Source organism: Balaenoptera physalus (genome assembly GCF_965194825.1).
Source record: "Balaenoptera physalus genome assembly, chromosome: 12".
NCBI classification, from domain to species: domain Eukaryota; kingdom Metazoa; phylum Chordata; class Mammalia; order Artiodactyla; family Balaenopteridae; genus Balaenoptera; species Balaenoptera physalus.
In genome coordinates, this window is record NC_138897.1 from 64562564 (window position 1) to 64579110 (window position 16547).

Here is a 16547-nt window from a genome sequence, read left to right on the forward strand (position 1 = left end):
TTTTTTATTTAGGTTACAAGCCCCAAAACTTCAAAGGTACTACAAAAATCACCCTCTACAAGAAGAATGGTAAGAAAGCAAATCATTTCCTTTCTTCCCTAATTATTAACCCCTTACATAGTATTCTTTGGGTATATCCACCTTATCTGTGTATAATTTTGCTCATGATACACCTTCAAACTTGACATTTTCAGTGTAGCACATGAAGGAATGTATAAGGACTCAACTAATTGATGACTCAGAATTTGTGGTTAGACATTCTGTTCACAAGAGTGAATACTCTAGAAAATTAGAGGGAAAATGTGATCATTATAACTGGCTCAATGATATCAGGAGTGTGGAATTTATCTGAAGAGGCTTCTGTGGAGCTGGCAGGGGAGGGACGTGAGATGCCCACAGGAGTGTTTTGGGAGGATGCTCTTAACTGCAGTGAACCAGGGGCTCCCTGCCCCCTCCCAGCTCTAAACCACTCACTGCCATTCCCTGGCATGCTCTCCTGCTTCTCGCAGGTAATAGTAGAAAAGTACCGTTAGAACTGACCCTTAAAAAGTAGTTTCCTAGTGCTGCAGGAACAATACCAGGGTGGATTAAAACAATAGAAATTTACTCTCTCACAGTTCTGGAGGCTAAAACTCCGAAATCAAGGTGTTGATTCAGTTGGTTCCTTCTGAAGGTCGTGAAAGGAGGATGTGTTTCTGACATCATTCTTAGATTTGGGTGACGCCAGAAGTCCTTGGCCTTCCTTAGCCTACAGATGATGCATCACTCCAATCTCTGCCTCCATCCTTATATGGCATTCACCCTGTGTGTGTGTGTGTGTGTGTGTGTGTGTGTGTGTCTTCTCCTGTTATATGGACACCAATCACATTGGATTAAGGGCCCACCGTGCTCCAATCTGACCTCGTCTTAGCTAATTACATTTGCAATGACCCTATTTCCAAAAAAGGTCATATTCTGAGGTCCTGGGCTTAGGACTTCAACATATTTGGTGGGGAGCAGGAGGGAGGACACAATTCAATCCGTAACGCATTTCTTCTAAGGGGATATACTGAGTCAATTCACATAAAACTACACCAACAGTATCGTCCCTTGAGAACATACAGATTTAAAACAATTACCTGAAGAGTAGCCAGATCCTCAAATAGAAATTTATTTCTGCTTATCTCTAAATAGAGAATTAATTTTTAAAACATTCAAGATTTTGAAACAAAAGGAATTTTCCATTCAATTCTAACAAAAGAGACTTTATTGTTAATTAGACAGCACCATTCTTTGAATATTTCATTTAGATGAGAGCTCTGAGGTCCCCAAGCCAATCAGAGCACCTGAAAGCAGGGACACTCTTCCCCAACAGCTGTCCACACTCCGTTCTTCACAGTGTTAATAGGACACTTTGAGGGATCAAGTTTGGTGCCCGTCTGGAATTCAATTTGGAGTGACCATTCATTGCTACTGACTAAAGAAAAAGGATATTTGAAAAGCCACATTTTTCAATTAGATCCTTAAATTTTTCAGAAGGTTGATCTTCTTAAAATAAATTGAAATACAGAGTCCTACTTCAAGTAGGCTTATTTAGGACATTGTTCAAGAAAATGCACTGATAAAAACATTAGATTTTTGTCACAACCCAGTTTTTTTATTTTAACATCTTTATTGGAGTATAATTGCTTTACAATGGTGTGTTAGTTTCTGCTGTATCACAAAGTGAATCAGCTGTATGCATACGTATATCCCCATACCCCCTCCCTCTTGCATCTCCCTCCCACCCTCCCTATCGCACCCCTCTCGGTGGTCACAAAGCACTGAGCTGATCTCCCTGTGCTATGCAGCTGCTTCCCACTAGCTATCTATTTTACATTTAGTAGTGTGTATATGTCAGTGCTACTCTCTCACTTCATCCCAGCTTACCCTTCCCTATCCCCGTGTCAAGTCCATTCTCTACATCTGCGTCTTTATTCCTGTCCTGCCCCTAGGTTCATCAGAACCATCTTTTTTTTTTTAGATTCCATATATATGTGTTAGCATACGGTATTTGTTTTTCTCTTTCTGACTTACTTCACCCTGTATGACAGACTCTAGGTCCATCTACCTCACTACAAATAACTCAATTTCGTTTCTTTTTATGGCTGATTAATATTCCATTGTATATATGTGCCACATCTTCTTTATCCATTCATCTGTCAATGGACACTTAGGTTGCTTTCATGTCCTGGCTATTGTAATTAGTGCTTCAGTGAACACAACCCAGTTTTCTTCCCTCATGATTTTAAGGCATTATAGTGAGACCTAAGCCTGTAACAAAAGTAAAATCCCAGATTAAGTTTAGTCATTAGTAAATCTCCTGTTAGGAAGAAAGCAGTGTTTCATTCTGGTTAAATCCTGGTCATGTTTACATGTTTCCCTAATTTGGAATGCCACTGATTTTCATGTCTCTTAAGTGTAATCATTGAGTTTAACAGAATGTACCGCATGTTTCCTCCTTGGCAGTCTGACGTGCCGGAGGGAGTCATAAGGATCCACGCGCCCCTTCTCTCCAAGGTGTCCATGGCCATTCAACTCAACAGTCAAACCAAAGCCAAAGACATATTGGCGAAATTTCAATATGAGAACAGGTGAGTAGAAGTGAATATGAGTCTCTGTACAGGAAGATGAACTTTTATCTGATGAGAAACTCCAGGCATTTGAAAATTTGCCCTTTTTGAAAACTTAGAACCTGTTACTTTAAGGACTTCACCAGTAAACGAAGAATCAAAAGGAGAGAAAGAAGTTAAGTAGACCATAGAATTATCAGTAACAAAAGGTTTTTTTCAAGGAATTTCTACAATTGGGATTCTTAAATAGGTATCTTCTGTCCTGGTGTCTTCATTTACTCAATCGGTTTTACTTTTATTTGAATGAAAAAATTAGCAAGTTAGTTTTATAGATATCTTGATAGATTTCTAGGAATATCATTATTCCAGGCTCCACTGGGCTTTAACATGACTATATCAAGTAGAGTTTATGTAGCTGAGTGAACATCATAGCTGTTGGTTTCCCTAAAACCTACTACCAATAAACCTTAGGATCAGAGTGATGTTGACAAAATATTTTTTGCATATCTGCCTTAAGTCACCTTAAAGAGCATAAATCATGATAATTTTTGTCCAGGCATACTTATTCAGGGATAAACATTTGCCCTGAGGTTTTTTTAAAAGATGAGAAGCACTAGTTTAAATCTAGCCATGATAAAGCCAGTACAGTTTGATGGTCTCTAGTACAACTGATGGATATCCTTTAAAAGCAGCTTTCCAATCATATTGAAAAGGAGTAGCCATGTTGAGCAAAAAAAGGTTACATATTGCAAGACTCCATTTATATAACATTTTTGAAATGACAAAATTTTAGAAATGCAGGGTAGGTGAGTGATTGCCAGAGGTTGAGGAGAGTGATCATGGAAACTGGTATTACCTCGATACCAAAACCAGGCTAAAATAATACAAAACACAGACTAATATCTGTCATGAACTTAGATACAAAAGCCCTCAACAAATCTAATCCAAAGTATATTAAAAGAATTATACCTAGAACAAGTGGGATTTAGTTCAGGTATGCAAGATTAGTTTAACATTCAAAAATCAATTACTGTAATCCATCATATCAATTGGAGAAAAATCATATGATCATGTTAAATGGTACAGAAAAAGCATTTGACAAAATCCATCACCAATTCATGATAAAAACTCAGCAAATTTAGGAAAAGAGGAGATCTTCTGCAACTGGATAATGATCATCTCCAAAAACCTACAACTAACATCATACCTAATGATGAAAGGTGGAATACTTTCTCTCCAAGATCAAGAACTCCAGTCTTATTCAACATACTAGTGGAAGATTGAGCCTGTACAGGAAGGAGAAAAAAGAGAAGGCATACAGATTGTAAAGGGAGAAATAAAATTAATGGTATCTGCATATGACATGATTATCTACATAAAATTTTTTAAAATCTTTTAAAAAAAGAAGACCTCCTAAAACTAATAAGTGAGTTCAACAAGGTCACAGGATATAAGATCAACACATAAAAATCATTGACATTGGAACGTGTAGAAATCAAATTTAAAATCAAAAGTAAAAACATGGCCATGTACCTAAATACTTAGGTATAAATGTTAAGTAAACATTTATAGGAACTGTATGCTGAAAATTACAGAATGCTGATGAAAGAAATCAAAGACCTAAATAAATGGAGAGACATAGCCTTTTCATGGATTGGAGGACTTAGCATAGTAAAGATGTTGATTTTTCCCAAATTGATCTATAGGTTTAATACAATCCCTATCAGAATCCCAGCAAGATATCTTGTAAACATGTGCAAGCTTATTCTAAAAATTTATATGAAAAAACACAGGCCCTAGGATAGCTACAACCATCTTGAAAAAGAATAAAGTAGGAGGAATCACTTTACCAGATATTAAGGCCAACTATATAGCTACAAGACAATACACTATATATATATATATTTACATCTACAGTAATCAAGACAGTGTGGTATTGATGGAGGGATGGACACTTAGGTCATTGGAACAGAATAGAGAACCCAGAAATAGACTCACACAAATATGCCCAACCGATTTTTAAAAAAATTTTATTGTAAACTACACATAACAAAATTACCATTTTAAGTAAACAGCTTGGTGGTGTTAAGTACATTCACATTGTTGTGCAGCCATCCCCACCACCCACCTCCAGAAAGTTTTATCATCCTGTACTCAGACTCTGTATCCACTAAACGGTAACTCCTCATTCCTCTCTCCCCCCAGCCACTGGTAACCACTGTTCTACTTTCTGTCTGTGTGAATTTGACTATTCTAGCAACTGATTTTTGACAAAAGTACAAAATCAATTCAATGGAAGAAGGATAGCCTTTTCAACAAATGGTGCTGTAGCAGTTTGAAGTCCATAGGCCAAAAAAAACAGAACCTCAGTTTAAACTTGACATTTTATAAAAAAATTAACCAAAATGGATCACAGATTTAAATGTTAAAGTAAAACTATAAAACTTTTAGAAAATAACGTAGGAGAAAACCTTTGTGATAGAGGACTAGTGAAGAATTTCTTAAACTTGACATCGTATGACTCATATGAAACAAAAATTGGTAAATTGGACTTCATCAAGATTGAAAACTTATACACTGAAAGACCCTGTTTAAAAGATGAAAAGACAAGCTAAAGACCTGGAGAAAATATTTATAAAGTACATATCCAACGAAGGACTAGTATCTAGAATGTATAAAGAACACTCAAAACTCAACAGTGCAGAAACAAACAATCCAATTTGAAAATGGGCAAAAGACATGAACAGAAGAGGATATACAGATGACAGATATGCACATGGAAAGATGTTCAGTATTTTTAACCATTAGGGAAATACAAAACCACAATGACATATTAAACACCTATGAAAATGGCTAAAAAGTAATAATAATGACAACACCAAGTACTGGTGAAGATACAAAAAAAACTGAATTACTCATACATTGGTGGTGGGAATGTAAAATGGTCTAGTCACTCTGTAGAGCAGTTTGACAGTTTCTTATAAAATTGAATATGCAACTGTCGTGTGACTCGACATTCACACTCCTGGGCATTTATCCCAAAGAAATGAAGATTATATTTACACAGAAACCTGTACACAAATTCTTATAGCAGCTTTATTTATAATAGTCGAAAACTGGAAAAAAAAAACAAACCATGTTCTTCAACAGGTAAATGACTAAACAGGCCGTGGTCCATCCATATCACAGTGTGCTACGCGGCAGTAAAAATGCAGCAGCCTGGGTGAATCTCCAGGGATCTATGCTGACTGAAAAAAAAAAAGCCAGTACAAAAATGTTCCATACCGTGTGTTTCCATTTCTATAACGTTTCTATAAATGACAAGTTTATAGAAATGTAGAATCCAGGGAAAAGGGGTGGAGGATGAGGACAGGGAGAGGGAGGTGGGTGTGGCTATAAAGTGGAACAAGAGGAGTCTTGTGGGGAAGGAAATGTTCTGTACCTTGACTGAATCCATGTGGCGCTTCTGGTTGTGACGTCACACTAGAGTATTGGAAGATTTTACTACCGGGGAAACTAGGTAAAGAGTACACAAGGATGTGTCTGTATATTTTCTTATAACCACATGCAAATCTACAGCTATCTCAAATAAGATGTTTAATTAAACAAAGAGCGTGCACATCCTTCTCCCTCACAGCAGAGAGCCGAAGACCATCTTTTTGAGTAACCAAGCTGACAGTTCAAGTGGGCAGGAGCTCAGCAATGGTCTTTCCCAGACTCTTCTGCTCTGGCAGCCTAGTCTGGGGTGGAAGATTAAAATTGGGCAATTATTTTCTCTGACTTGCTTTCATTATAGGGCAGAGACATGCAACAAAGTCAACATTAGTTTACAAAGCACTGGGCAAGCTTAGAAATGTGACGTGGGCTGAGGAAAGAATCTCATTCAATTTTTGGCAAATACAGAAATGAAACCTGATGGCTTTTGAACTGAGAGTAATGTGGCCCATGACAAGGCAGTATTAAACATCTAGCTGCTCCTTGGCCAGCCTTGATGTGTCAGTAAGGTGTCCTCTCTTAAGAGGAGCTGACCGTGGTGGATGGAAGGGCTGGGGTGGCTGTGAAGCCTGGTGGCGTCCAGCTTCCTCTCTGCCTCAGATGCTTGTCTGTGTCAAACAAGAAAAAAAGATTTTATCGTCACTTCAGTCATAATAATGATTTGTGCGGTGTATTTCACCCAAGGCAGAATGAATTGTTTGTTGCCATGGTTATTTAATCCACAGGTTTACCCCAAATCACAGAGGAGGGTTAGAATTATATTGCTTTCTTCTTTTCTCAGTCATGGTTCATCGGAAGGCGTTAAGATTCAGAACCAAAGGTTGTATGAAATTGGAGGTAATATAGGTAAGCATTCTTTAATGTTTTTACTCCTACATTCTCTGATTACTCTAAAAGAAATATGATGCTATTATTGTAAAAGTGTACTTTACAAATTTCTTTAGTTAGAAAATCAAAATCACTGTGTCAGATTTTTAAAATCTCACATAAGAACAGTATGACTGGGCTTCCCTGGTGGCGCAGTGGTTGAGAATCTGCCTGCCAATGCAGGGGACACGGGTTCGAGCCCTGGTCTGGGAAGATCCCACATGCCACGGAGCGACTAGGCCTGTGAGCCACAACTACTGAGCCTGCGCGTCTGGAGCCTTTGCTCTGCAACGAGAGGCCGCGACAGTGATAGGCCCGCGCACTGCGATGAAGAGTGGCCCCCGCTCGCCGCAACTAGAGAAAGCCCTCGCACAGAAACGAAGACCCAACACAGCCAAAAAATAAATAAATAAATAAATTTATTAAAAAAAAAAAAAAGAACAGTATGACTTTCCTAAAATATTTTCAGAATTTAAATGTAAATATTTTAGTCGATGTGGGGTAGATTTTTGAGTCTTTTAAATGTGACTCTGAAAGTTGGAGAGTCTGGAGATTCATGCAAATGAAAGGAGAAATTGTGGCACTTTCAGCTTCTCGACATCCTTTGTGTTGAACTTCCCTGCTCAACTCTCAGTCCAGTTTCATTCCTCCTATTCCCCTGAAGGGGGACAGAAAGGAATAAAAAGAAGATTCCGTCCACGTGCCTCTGTGTCCTTACCTTCCTCTTGCCCCCCCTCACCGTTGGGATGAAATAGCCGTGCTCCTGTTTACGGCGGCGCCTCCCTCCTGTGGACGAGGGCTTGGTCAGTCTCCCATCCTCTCCTCTGTCATCAGCTTTTCCCTCCCAACCACACCATTTCTCTCTGCATAAACAGTTTTGTAATTTTTCTCCTCTCCACAAAACTCTCTCTTGACCCCCTTCAAGTCTACTCCCATTTCTCTTCTCCACTTAAAGCAAAAACTCCTTGGATCATTTGTGTGTATACTCCAGTTTCTTCCTCCCCTTCTCTCTTGAAGCCACTCCAGTCCAGCTTTACCCCTCAACACTTCACCAGAATTGCTCTTTCGTCGAGGTCGCCAGAGGACTCTTCTGTTGTGAAATCCAGTGCTTCATTCTGTCTTTACAACTGCCTGGATTGATCTTTCCCTCCTTTAAGAAAACACTCTCTTCACCTGGTTTCAAGGACCCCTTAAGCTCCTGGCTTTCCCCCCACTTCACAGGCTGCTCCTTCTGAGTCTCTTTGGCCTGTTACTTCTCATCCTCTCGACCTCGGAGCGCTGGAACTTCTCTCTACACTTAACCTACCGTGGTGAGCTTAGTCCACCTCCTTGCTCTGAAGGCACCTGGATGCTGCCACCTCTCAACATCGTATGCAGACTCCCCTGGACACCAGCTTTCATATCCAGTCCCCAGCACATCTTGCCCTGGGCCTTCACATCTGCTCTGACTTTTGCCCTGGATGCTTTCCATTAGATGGTTCCCTCCTCACTCCCTTACCTCTGTCAGGTGTTCGCCGCTGTATCAGCTTCTCAGTGAGACCTTCCTGGATTGGACCCTCTTTCTGCGCCTTCCCCGATTTCTTGTTCTCTCATGTTCTTATCACCATCAGACTTACTTTCTATCATACTTGCTTATTTGCTAGTTGCCTTTTACCACTTTTAGAACGTAAGCACCCCGAGGGCAAGTATTTTTGACTGTCTGATGCATTGCTGTAGCCTCAGCCCGTACAGTAGTGCCTGGCACGTAATAACTCAAGAAATATTTGAGAAATGAATGAATGAATCAGGCAAGCAGTTAAATATTGGTAGTTTTGTTTGAGACTTTAGTGTACATTTCGAACACACTGTACCTAAGAATTTTCAAATGTATTTGCCCCCATGGAATGATCTTTTTGTTGTTATCAATTCCAGATCTCTTGCCCACAGGAAGAATGAAATGACCTTCCCTAAAATGAACTTGATGTTAATGTCTAGTCCTGGTCAAGTTTCTATCTATAAAACCGTCAGAGGACATGTATTATCATCTAAATGATCATTAGTGCTCATTACCATATAAATGAATTGATACCTGAAACAGGTTCTTGTCATATTTTTCTAATGGATGTAGTGAGTCTAGGGAACAACTTGCTTGTGGTTAGTGTGTCTGTTTGCTCCCCAGTGTCATGTGGGATTTATTTGAAGTACTTCACAGTCAGAAAGAAGCAAAGAAAAGAGGGGAGGAAGGCTGGCTTTGCTAGGAAACTTTAAAATGTATTTATTTTTGGCTGAGGGAACTATACTGGCCTTATTTGAGCCTTGCAAACACACATACGTGCACACATGCACACACACGCACGGAAGTGTGCACTTTTGAAAACATACTCTGATTTTTCTTTCTTTTAGGACAGCACTGCTTGGATCCAGAGGCTTATATATTGGATGTATATCATGTAAATCCCCAGGCAGAATGGGTGATTAAACCCCAACCAAGTGTTTGAAATACCCCCCAAGATGGCAGCTATCGTGTATTACATGCCAAGAAGTCCTACATTTGGTAGGGAAAAAACAAGACTGCTTTTGACATGTTTGTTCCTAGAACCCTCTTGGTGTTTCTCAGCCCAACTGGTGTCTCCCACTGGTGTCAGCACGAATTGTGGAAGAGGAGCTGGTTGACCATTTGAGCTGAAGCTTTCTCATGATGGTTCTTTGATAAGAGTGAAGGAAAGAGGATGTGATCCTTCCAGAAGAAAGGCCAATATAGAATATGGAACTCTAATCATTTCTAACACTTTGACTTCACAGCAGAAATGAACTTGGTCCTCTACCTGGGGATAAGAAGCACTTCTTGATGTAGCAAATGCTACCAAACACAAGAGGTGGAAAAGACTTTTTTTTTATACTTATGTTATATATATATAGACCTTTTTGAACAAGGATGCCAGAAATAACAAAAATTTCTGCTCTGAAAAATAATTTAGATCTACTTTCCAAAGAGAATCAGTTTCCAGAGTCACACAAACAATGTTTATGCTCTGACTTGCTCCTGAATTGGAGGAGGAGAACCTTCTATTTAAAAACCACTGTATTGTTATGTATGCTGTACTGTATTGTGGCTGTCTGCATTCTGGTGCAGATGAACATTTCCCTATCATGGGCTATTGAAAACTGATATTTTTAAAGCTTGTTCTCTTATGAGCACAGGTCCCCATAGTTAAGGTTAGGTTGACAAAGGCTGTTCTTGTGCTTCCATAACCTTCGGTGTAGTCAGCGGTCACAGGGCCCCTATTTCCTCATCATGATTATGGTGCTCAGTGAATAGCTTTCCATGTGCCAGGCACAGATTTCCTTTCCTCATCAAACATATCATTTTTTATATTTCACAGCTGTAGAGAATCACTTCTGCAGCCCCAGTTTTAAACTGCAGAACTGCCTTTGTCCAACTGCTCTTTCTTCAAGAGTGCTGAAAAATACTGTTATATCCAGATTTTATATGCTGTAAAAACAGGTTTTGTTTCTGTTCATCAATCATAGACTTGGCCAAGCACTGTGGATTAGCATCAGGCTTTAAAATCAGATGAATGTTTGGTGAGCTGAAAACTGCCTCGCTATCAAGATCCCGCGGAGCCATTTTCCAGACCTGCAGTTGGTGAGAAAGCACAATTCATGATTCTAATTGAGAGCAAATCTGAAATTTGCTGGGGGTTCCAGCAGCCCTGCCTTTCATTTGGAGACTGTAGTATAGTCGTTCTAGGGTTGGTTAGAAATGGGGACAGAGGTCTCATTTATCCCATGTGTGTGCTTTGGATTAGAATCTACTAATTAGATTGAGATTTTGATGAATTTACACCAGTTTTAATGAGATTTAACGCCCAAATGACTCTCTCTTGCAAATCAAACAATAGACAAAGTTGCTCACCAATGCAGAATACATTTAATCTACTTACCAAGTCTCAAAACAAAATGTGATAATAATTTAAGCCTATATTATAGAAGAAATCTTTTACATGCTCATTATGCCTTGATATCTATAAAAACATAATTTATATTCAACGTGTAGATAATTGCATTTCTGGCCATTAGAATTTTGTTATATTTTTATAGAAAACTCAAATATCCATTCATTTTATTTGCTTATTTGAGAATTTTTTATTTCCTTTGCCTGAAAACCCATTAGAAGATAAACGTGTGTTCTGTTGGTTTATATTTATTCCTACATTTCATCAGTTTTCAATGTATGGCTAATTGACGGCATGTGAGTTTACATAATGAACTTTGAGGGTCTGAGAAAATGCCGTTATCATTTTTGCAATTCAAACAACAGGAGTAAACATTTTACTTCATGTAGTTGCAAAGGTCCAAGACATAAGATGGCTGTAATTTATGCCCACATACATGGAAGATATTCTTCAAATTAGCTGCCTTACACTTCTGTGTATGTATTAAAACAATGACTGATTTTTCTCTCTGAATTTCCTATCATTTAGAATATATTCTGTTGTGTTTAGAAAATTCACAGATCTATCCATTTAATTTTTTATTTGGGAATTTTTATTTCTTTTGACTGAAAACACATTAGGACAGATGCATAAGTTCTAAAGGTTTTAAGATTTACTTCATTAGTCATTAGTTTTAAATAAATGGCTAACAGATGACAGATTAAAAAAAAATTGTTTCTGAATTTCTTATCCACTTCTGTGTGGTTTTAGATGTCAAAGGCTTAGCCCAGTCAATAACTTTAAATTAATCACTTCAGTGCATCCAAGGATATGTGACAACTTTCAAATAACTATATGATATGGAAGCCCATGTCAATACCAATATCATTGGATATAACCTGAATTCCTAGTCATCAAGTTAACAAACTGATTAGAGAAGAATTTCCCGTAGACACACAAACTAATTTTTGTGTGGTTAAAGAAGTTCTTTTTACTAATTTTTACTTTTCTTTTTTTTACTAATCTTATTCTTAATGAATAATTTTATTCTTAATGAATAAACAAATCCCTACAATTAAAACTCAAAATTGCTGGTCACCTAAGTGTTGAAAAAACTGTCTTTGCCTTATGAAGAGTTGTTTTTTAAAATAGTTACAGTAATCTGTAAAAGTGAATAGTGTAAAAGCAAACATGAATAGTATATCTGCAAACAAAAGAAGAGTCAGATACTGGGCTTCTAAATTCTTTTCTTGATAGCTTCCCACCTCATCTCTTCCCAAGCGCTCTTGGTGTACAGTTAGGAAAATTATACCTACGAAAACATTAGAGAAAGTTAACGCTTTAGGAACAATTATTCAGAAAAAAAACCCTAGAAAAGGCTCATTCTTTCCTCCATTCTACAAAAGAAGATCCCTTTGCTAAACAGCTCACTTGGGGATATGCTTCTTGGAGTCATTGAACAATGAGTTTAGTGAGTTCAAGGAGTGACCTTTGAACAAACTGGAATATTAATCTCTTTACAATGTATATACAATATAAACTACCTCACTTGTCTTTCTTGGGAGAAAAAAATAACGGACGTTAACAATTTTTGTTACAAACTGTTCCTGAATCTTATTATTTAAGTCACTTCAGTTAGCTTTCAGTGTACATTTAATAATATACATTTAATGATGTAAAATATTGTTAGCAAAAGCTTTAAAACCAAATAATCTGTAACTATGATGTGTGGTGTAGACGCTGAGAGAATCCGTGTCCCTTAGTCATTGTCTTGTGTGTTTAACTGTGCTGAGTCAGGTTTTCAAATGTAGGAATTCACTTCATCTTCTTTCATGCATTTTCAACCGCTTTCCCCACATTGCACTTGACTGAAAGTAGTGTGAGATTAAACTTCTTTCTGTCAAGCATATTTCAACTGTTTTTCGTAAATGTATCACATGTCTGAAAGGAATATATATTACAGGATTGAATAGTTTCTGTTTTCTGACAGGCACTTTCAACTGGTTTTTTTTTTCATAAATATGCCACTTAATAAAAAATAATATGGCATGGATTAAAATGTTTCTTTCAAACATTTTCAACAGTTGTACACACACACACACACCTTAATTTAAAAATAACATCTTTTCTTTCAGGCATTTTCCAACTTTTCTAAAACTATGTGCTTTGATTGAAAAATCATACTGTCACTAGGTTGCCAATTTTTTATGTTGTCTCCCATCTCAAAAGTTAATGTTCTTTCATCCCATAAGTTTCATTGTAAAGTATAATATGTATGTTGCATTTTATCCATAAAAATAAAGAGGAAAAAACTAAAAACATTATCATGAGAATTCTTATATTCAGCTAGTCTGAGGTTACCATGGTGCTGGTGAAAGAAAAGGAGCTTTAAATTCAAAAGGTTTGTGTCTGAGCCCAGTCTCTGTCACCTACTAGCCAGATGGTGGTCTTGTGCAAAAATCACGAGGCACTAGGGTAATGGTGGATGTTTGTGCAAAAACTATTTACTAAACTTGTTTGAGTTGGTGCTTTTTAATCTGTGCTTTAAAAAAAAAAAAGAATCTTTTCAATAGATACAGAAAAGACATTTGGCAAATTCAGTACTCATTCATGATTTTTTTTACACTCAACATTTTACTGTATACCAAAGCAAGGAAAAGAAATAATAAAAGGCATAAAGATTAGAAAAGAAGAAATAAAATAGTCTCCATTTGCAAATAATATGATTATTTATATACAAAAGCCTAAGGTACCTTCAACTATTAGAACTAATAAGATAAGTTAGCAAGGTCATGGAATACAAGATGATTATATAAAAATCAGTAGTATTTTTTATGCTAGCAGCAAGCCATTGGAAAATAAATTTTTAAAACTTCCATTTAGAATAGCATCAAAAAACAAAAAAAATACTTGTGAGTGCATTTAACAAAATATATGCAAAACATGTATACTGAAAACTACTATACTAAAAACAAAGTATTTGTGGTAGAAATGAAAGTAGCTGAGTAAATATATAGATACAGTATGTTTCTAGATGGGAAGAGGTGGGTGGAAGAGAATTGGCAAGATGTCAGTTCTCCACAAATATATCTGTAGATTCAGTGCGATCCCAGTTCATAACACTGTTACAGGGAAGAACCAAATCTGACTACATGTTGGATCTGTTTCTTTTACTTTAACCTTTGCTTTCCACTGCTTTTGTTCACTAAAAGGATACTGTCTATACATAATGGCCTGCCTCGGGGAACCCTGCCCCTCTGCCTGAATGTAAGTGCCTTTGTTCAGGGAAACATCCAGACCCTGTCCACCTGTGGATGGCTACAAGAAAGAAGAAATTAACACATCCCTTCCTCGAGGCTGGCCATTCCAGGGGGACATTTGCAAAACTTATGGCCTTTTTACTTTACTTCCTCATCTCCTCCCCCTGTCTGTGCTATGAAAGAAACTGGCATCCAAACCCTGACAAGATGGTTTTCGGAGACACTAGTCTGCCATCTTCTTGGCCTGCTGACTTTCTGAATAAAGTCGTATTCCCTGCCTCAACACCTTGTCTCTGATTCATTGGCCTGTCGTGCAGCGAGCAAAGATAGCTTGGACTTGGTAACAACACCAGTTGGCTTTTCAGGTAGAAATTGACAGATTTATATGGAAATGCAAAGGATCTAGACCATCCAAAGTAATCTTAGAAAAAAAAAAACAGAGTTGGAGGACTTAGAATGAGTGATTTTTAAGACAATATCATGCAGGATAAAGATCAATGTGTACATCAGTGAAACAAGATAGAAAGCACAGTAATAGTTGCCCATATATATGGTCCCTTGATTTTCAACACAGGTGCCAAAGCAACCCAATGGGGAAAGAACATTGTCAACAGATGGTCCTAAAATAACTGGATATCCATGTGGAAAAAATGGAAGTTGACCCCGTCACATGATATACAGAAATTCATCCAAAATCGATCATTTTTTATTTTAAAACCTAATGCCATGAGGCTTTTCGAAGAAAACAAAGGAGAATAGCTTTGTGACTTGGGAGTAGACAAAGATTTCTTCAGAACAGAAAACAACCCTTATAAAAGAAAAAATGGATAAATCAGACTTCAATAAAATTTAAAACTCAAAGAGACCATTAGGAAATCAAAGAAGCAAACCATGGGTTGGGGAAAAAATATAATTTTAAAGCATATATTTGACAAAGGGCTGATATTCAGGATATATAAAGGATTCATTAACAAAAAGACAGACAACCTAATTTTTTTTAATGGCAGAAGATTTGAACAGACGCTTCACGAAAAAAGATACACAAATGGCCAATAAGCGCGTGTAAAAATGCTCAGCATCGTGTACCACTAGGGAAATGCAAATTAAAACCACATTTCCTGTTCCATGGCTGATGAAACCGTCATTCTCAGGCCCCCAGTTAGTGGCTTCGAGGGCATGTCTGGGTTCTCTCTCCCCATGGCTCTTTTTTAAAAAAATATTTATTTGGTTGCACCAGGTCTTAGTTGCAGCAGGTGGGCTCCTTAGTTGTGGCATGCACGTGGGATCTAGTTCCCTGACCAGGGATTGAAGCCGGGCCCCCTGCATTGGGAGTGCGGAGTCTTATCCACTGCGCCACCAGGGATGTCCCTCTCCTTCTGGCTCTTGACTATGGAGTGCGTGCTCTCCTCTGCTGGCCGTCCTGGAAGGTTTTCACCCTGCTTGAGCCCAGTTGCAACCTCTTCCACTACATCAATTTGGAATCCTGTTGGCTGTAACAAGTGATGAAGTACATTAGCTCATTTCCAAAGATCTCTGCAAAATGGGGTTTGACAGCAAAGCATATGAACAGATGGAAAAGACTCAGGAGTTCCCAGGGATGCTGGGGGCTTCCACAGACCTGCTTCTCTTATCGTCCCAGCAGTAAATGACACCTTTCCTGGCAGGCCAGACAGAAGTTGGGAGCAGGTGGAGGGCAGTCGCCAAAGGTTCATCTGAGTTTTATCAACTAACAATCACATGCGGACTCCTACAGAGTGTCATCTTGTTTATGAACTTTTATGCTCTAACACTTAATTCTCAGCTGTTGCCCTGCATTTGTGTAACATTTTTATTACTGCACAGCAGTGCAGCCCTTAGCTCCATGTCTTTAGATGACAGATTGGGAACAGGCTTTTCTACCATATGGCCCTCACTATGTCACACTGCAATGGGACAGCAAAAAGTTAGCCATAGAAGGAAATAATTGATAAATTGGATCCACAAAATTTTAAGAAGCTGAAAAGTCAAGTCACAGATTGGGAGAAAATTTGTGTCTGTGTGTGTGGGTGTGTCACATGCACGTGTTAACACCCAGGATATGTAAAGCACTCTAACAAGTCAATAACAAAAAAGAAAGACAACTCATGTTTTTAAACGGCCAAAAAAAGACCTGAACTAATATTCCACCAAAGTATAGTAATGGTCGATACACATGACAAGGTACTCAACATCATCAGCCCTCAGGGAAATGCTAATTACAATGTAATAGCACCACATAAACACAAGAATACCCGCCAAAATTTAAAAAGAGTCACAATACCAAGTGTTGGCAAAGATATGGAGCAACTGGCGATCTCATTGCTGGTGGGCATGTAAGATGGGAGAACCACTTGGCAAAACTGGCAGAGTAGTATGAGCTTAATCATACACCTCCCTTATGT

At 38.1% G+C, this 16547-nt stretch overlaps 1 protein-coding gene across 15 annotated transcripts in view; it reads left to right on the forward strand.

Moving 5' to 3' along the window:
• The window catches only part of ARHGAP28 (Rho GTPase activating protein 28), a 176838-nt gene extending 160614 nt beyond the window's left edge, over nucleotides 1-16224 (forward strand). For 12 of the 15 annotated variants that reach the window (XM_082418669.1, XM_082418678.1, XM_082418671.1 and 9 more), the window contains 4 exons: nucleotides 13-69; nucleotides 2488-2612; nucleotides 6868-6932; nucleotides 9336-16224. In XM_082418669.1, the coding sequence (XP_082274795.1) occupies nucleotides 13-69; nucleotides 2488-2612; nucleotides 6868-6932; nucleotides 9336-9430 (342 nt within the window). In that variant the 3' untranslated portion in view covers nucleotides 9431-16224. The other 3 variants (XR_014252082.1, XM_082418676.1, XM_082418677.1) reach the window with 3 other exon arrangements.
• The last annotated feature ends 323 nt before the right edge of the window (nucleotides 16225-16547 follow it).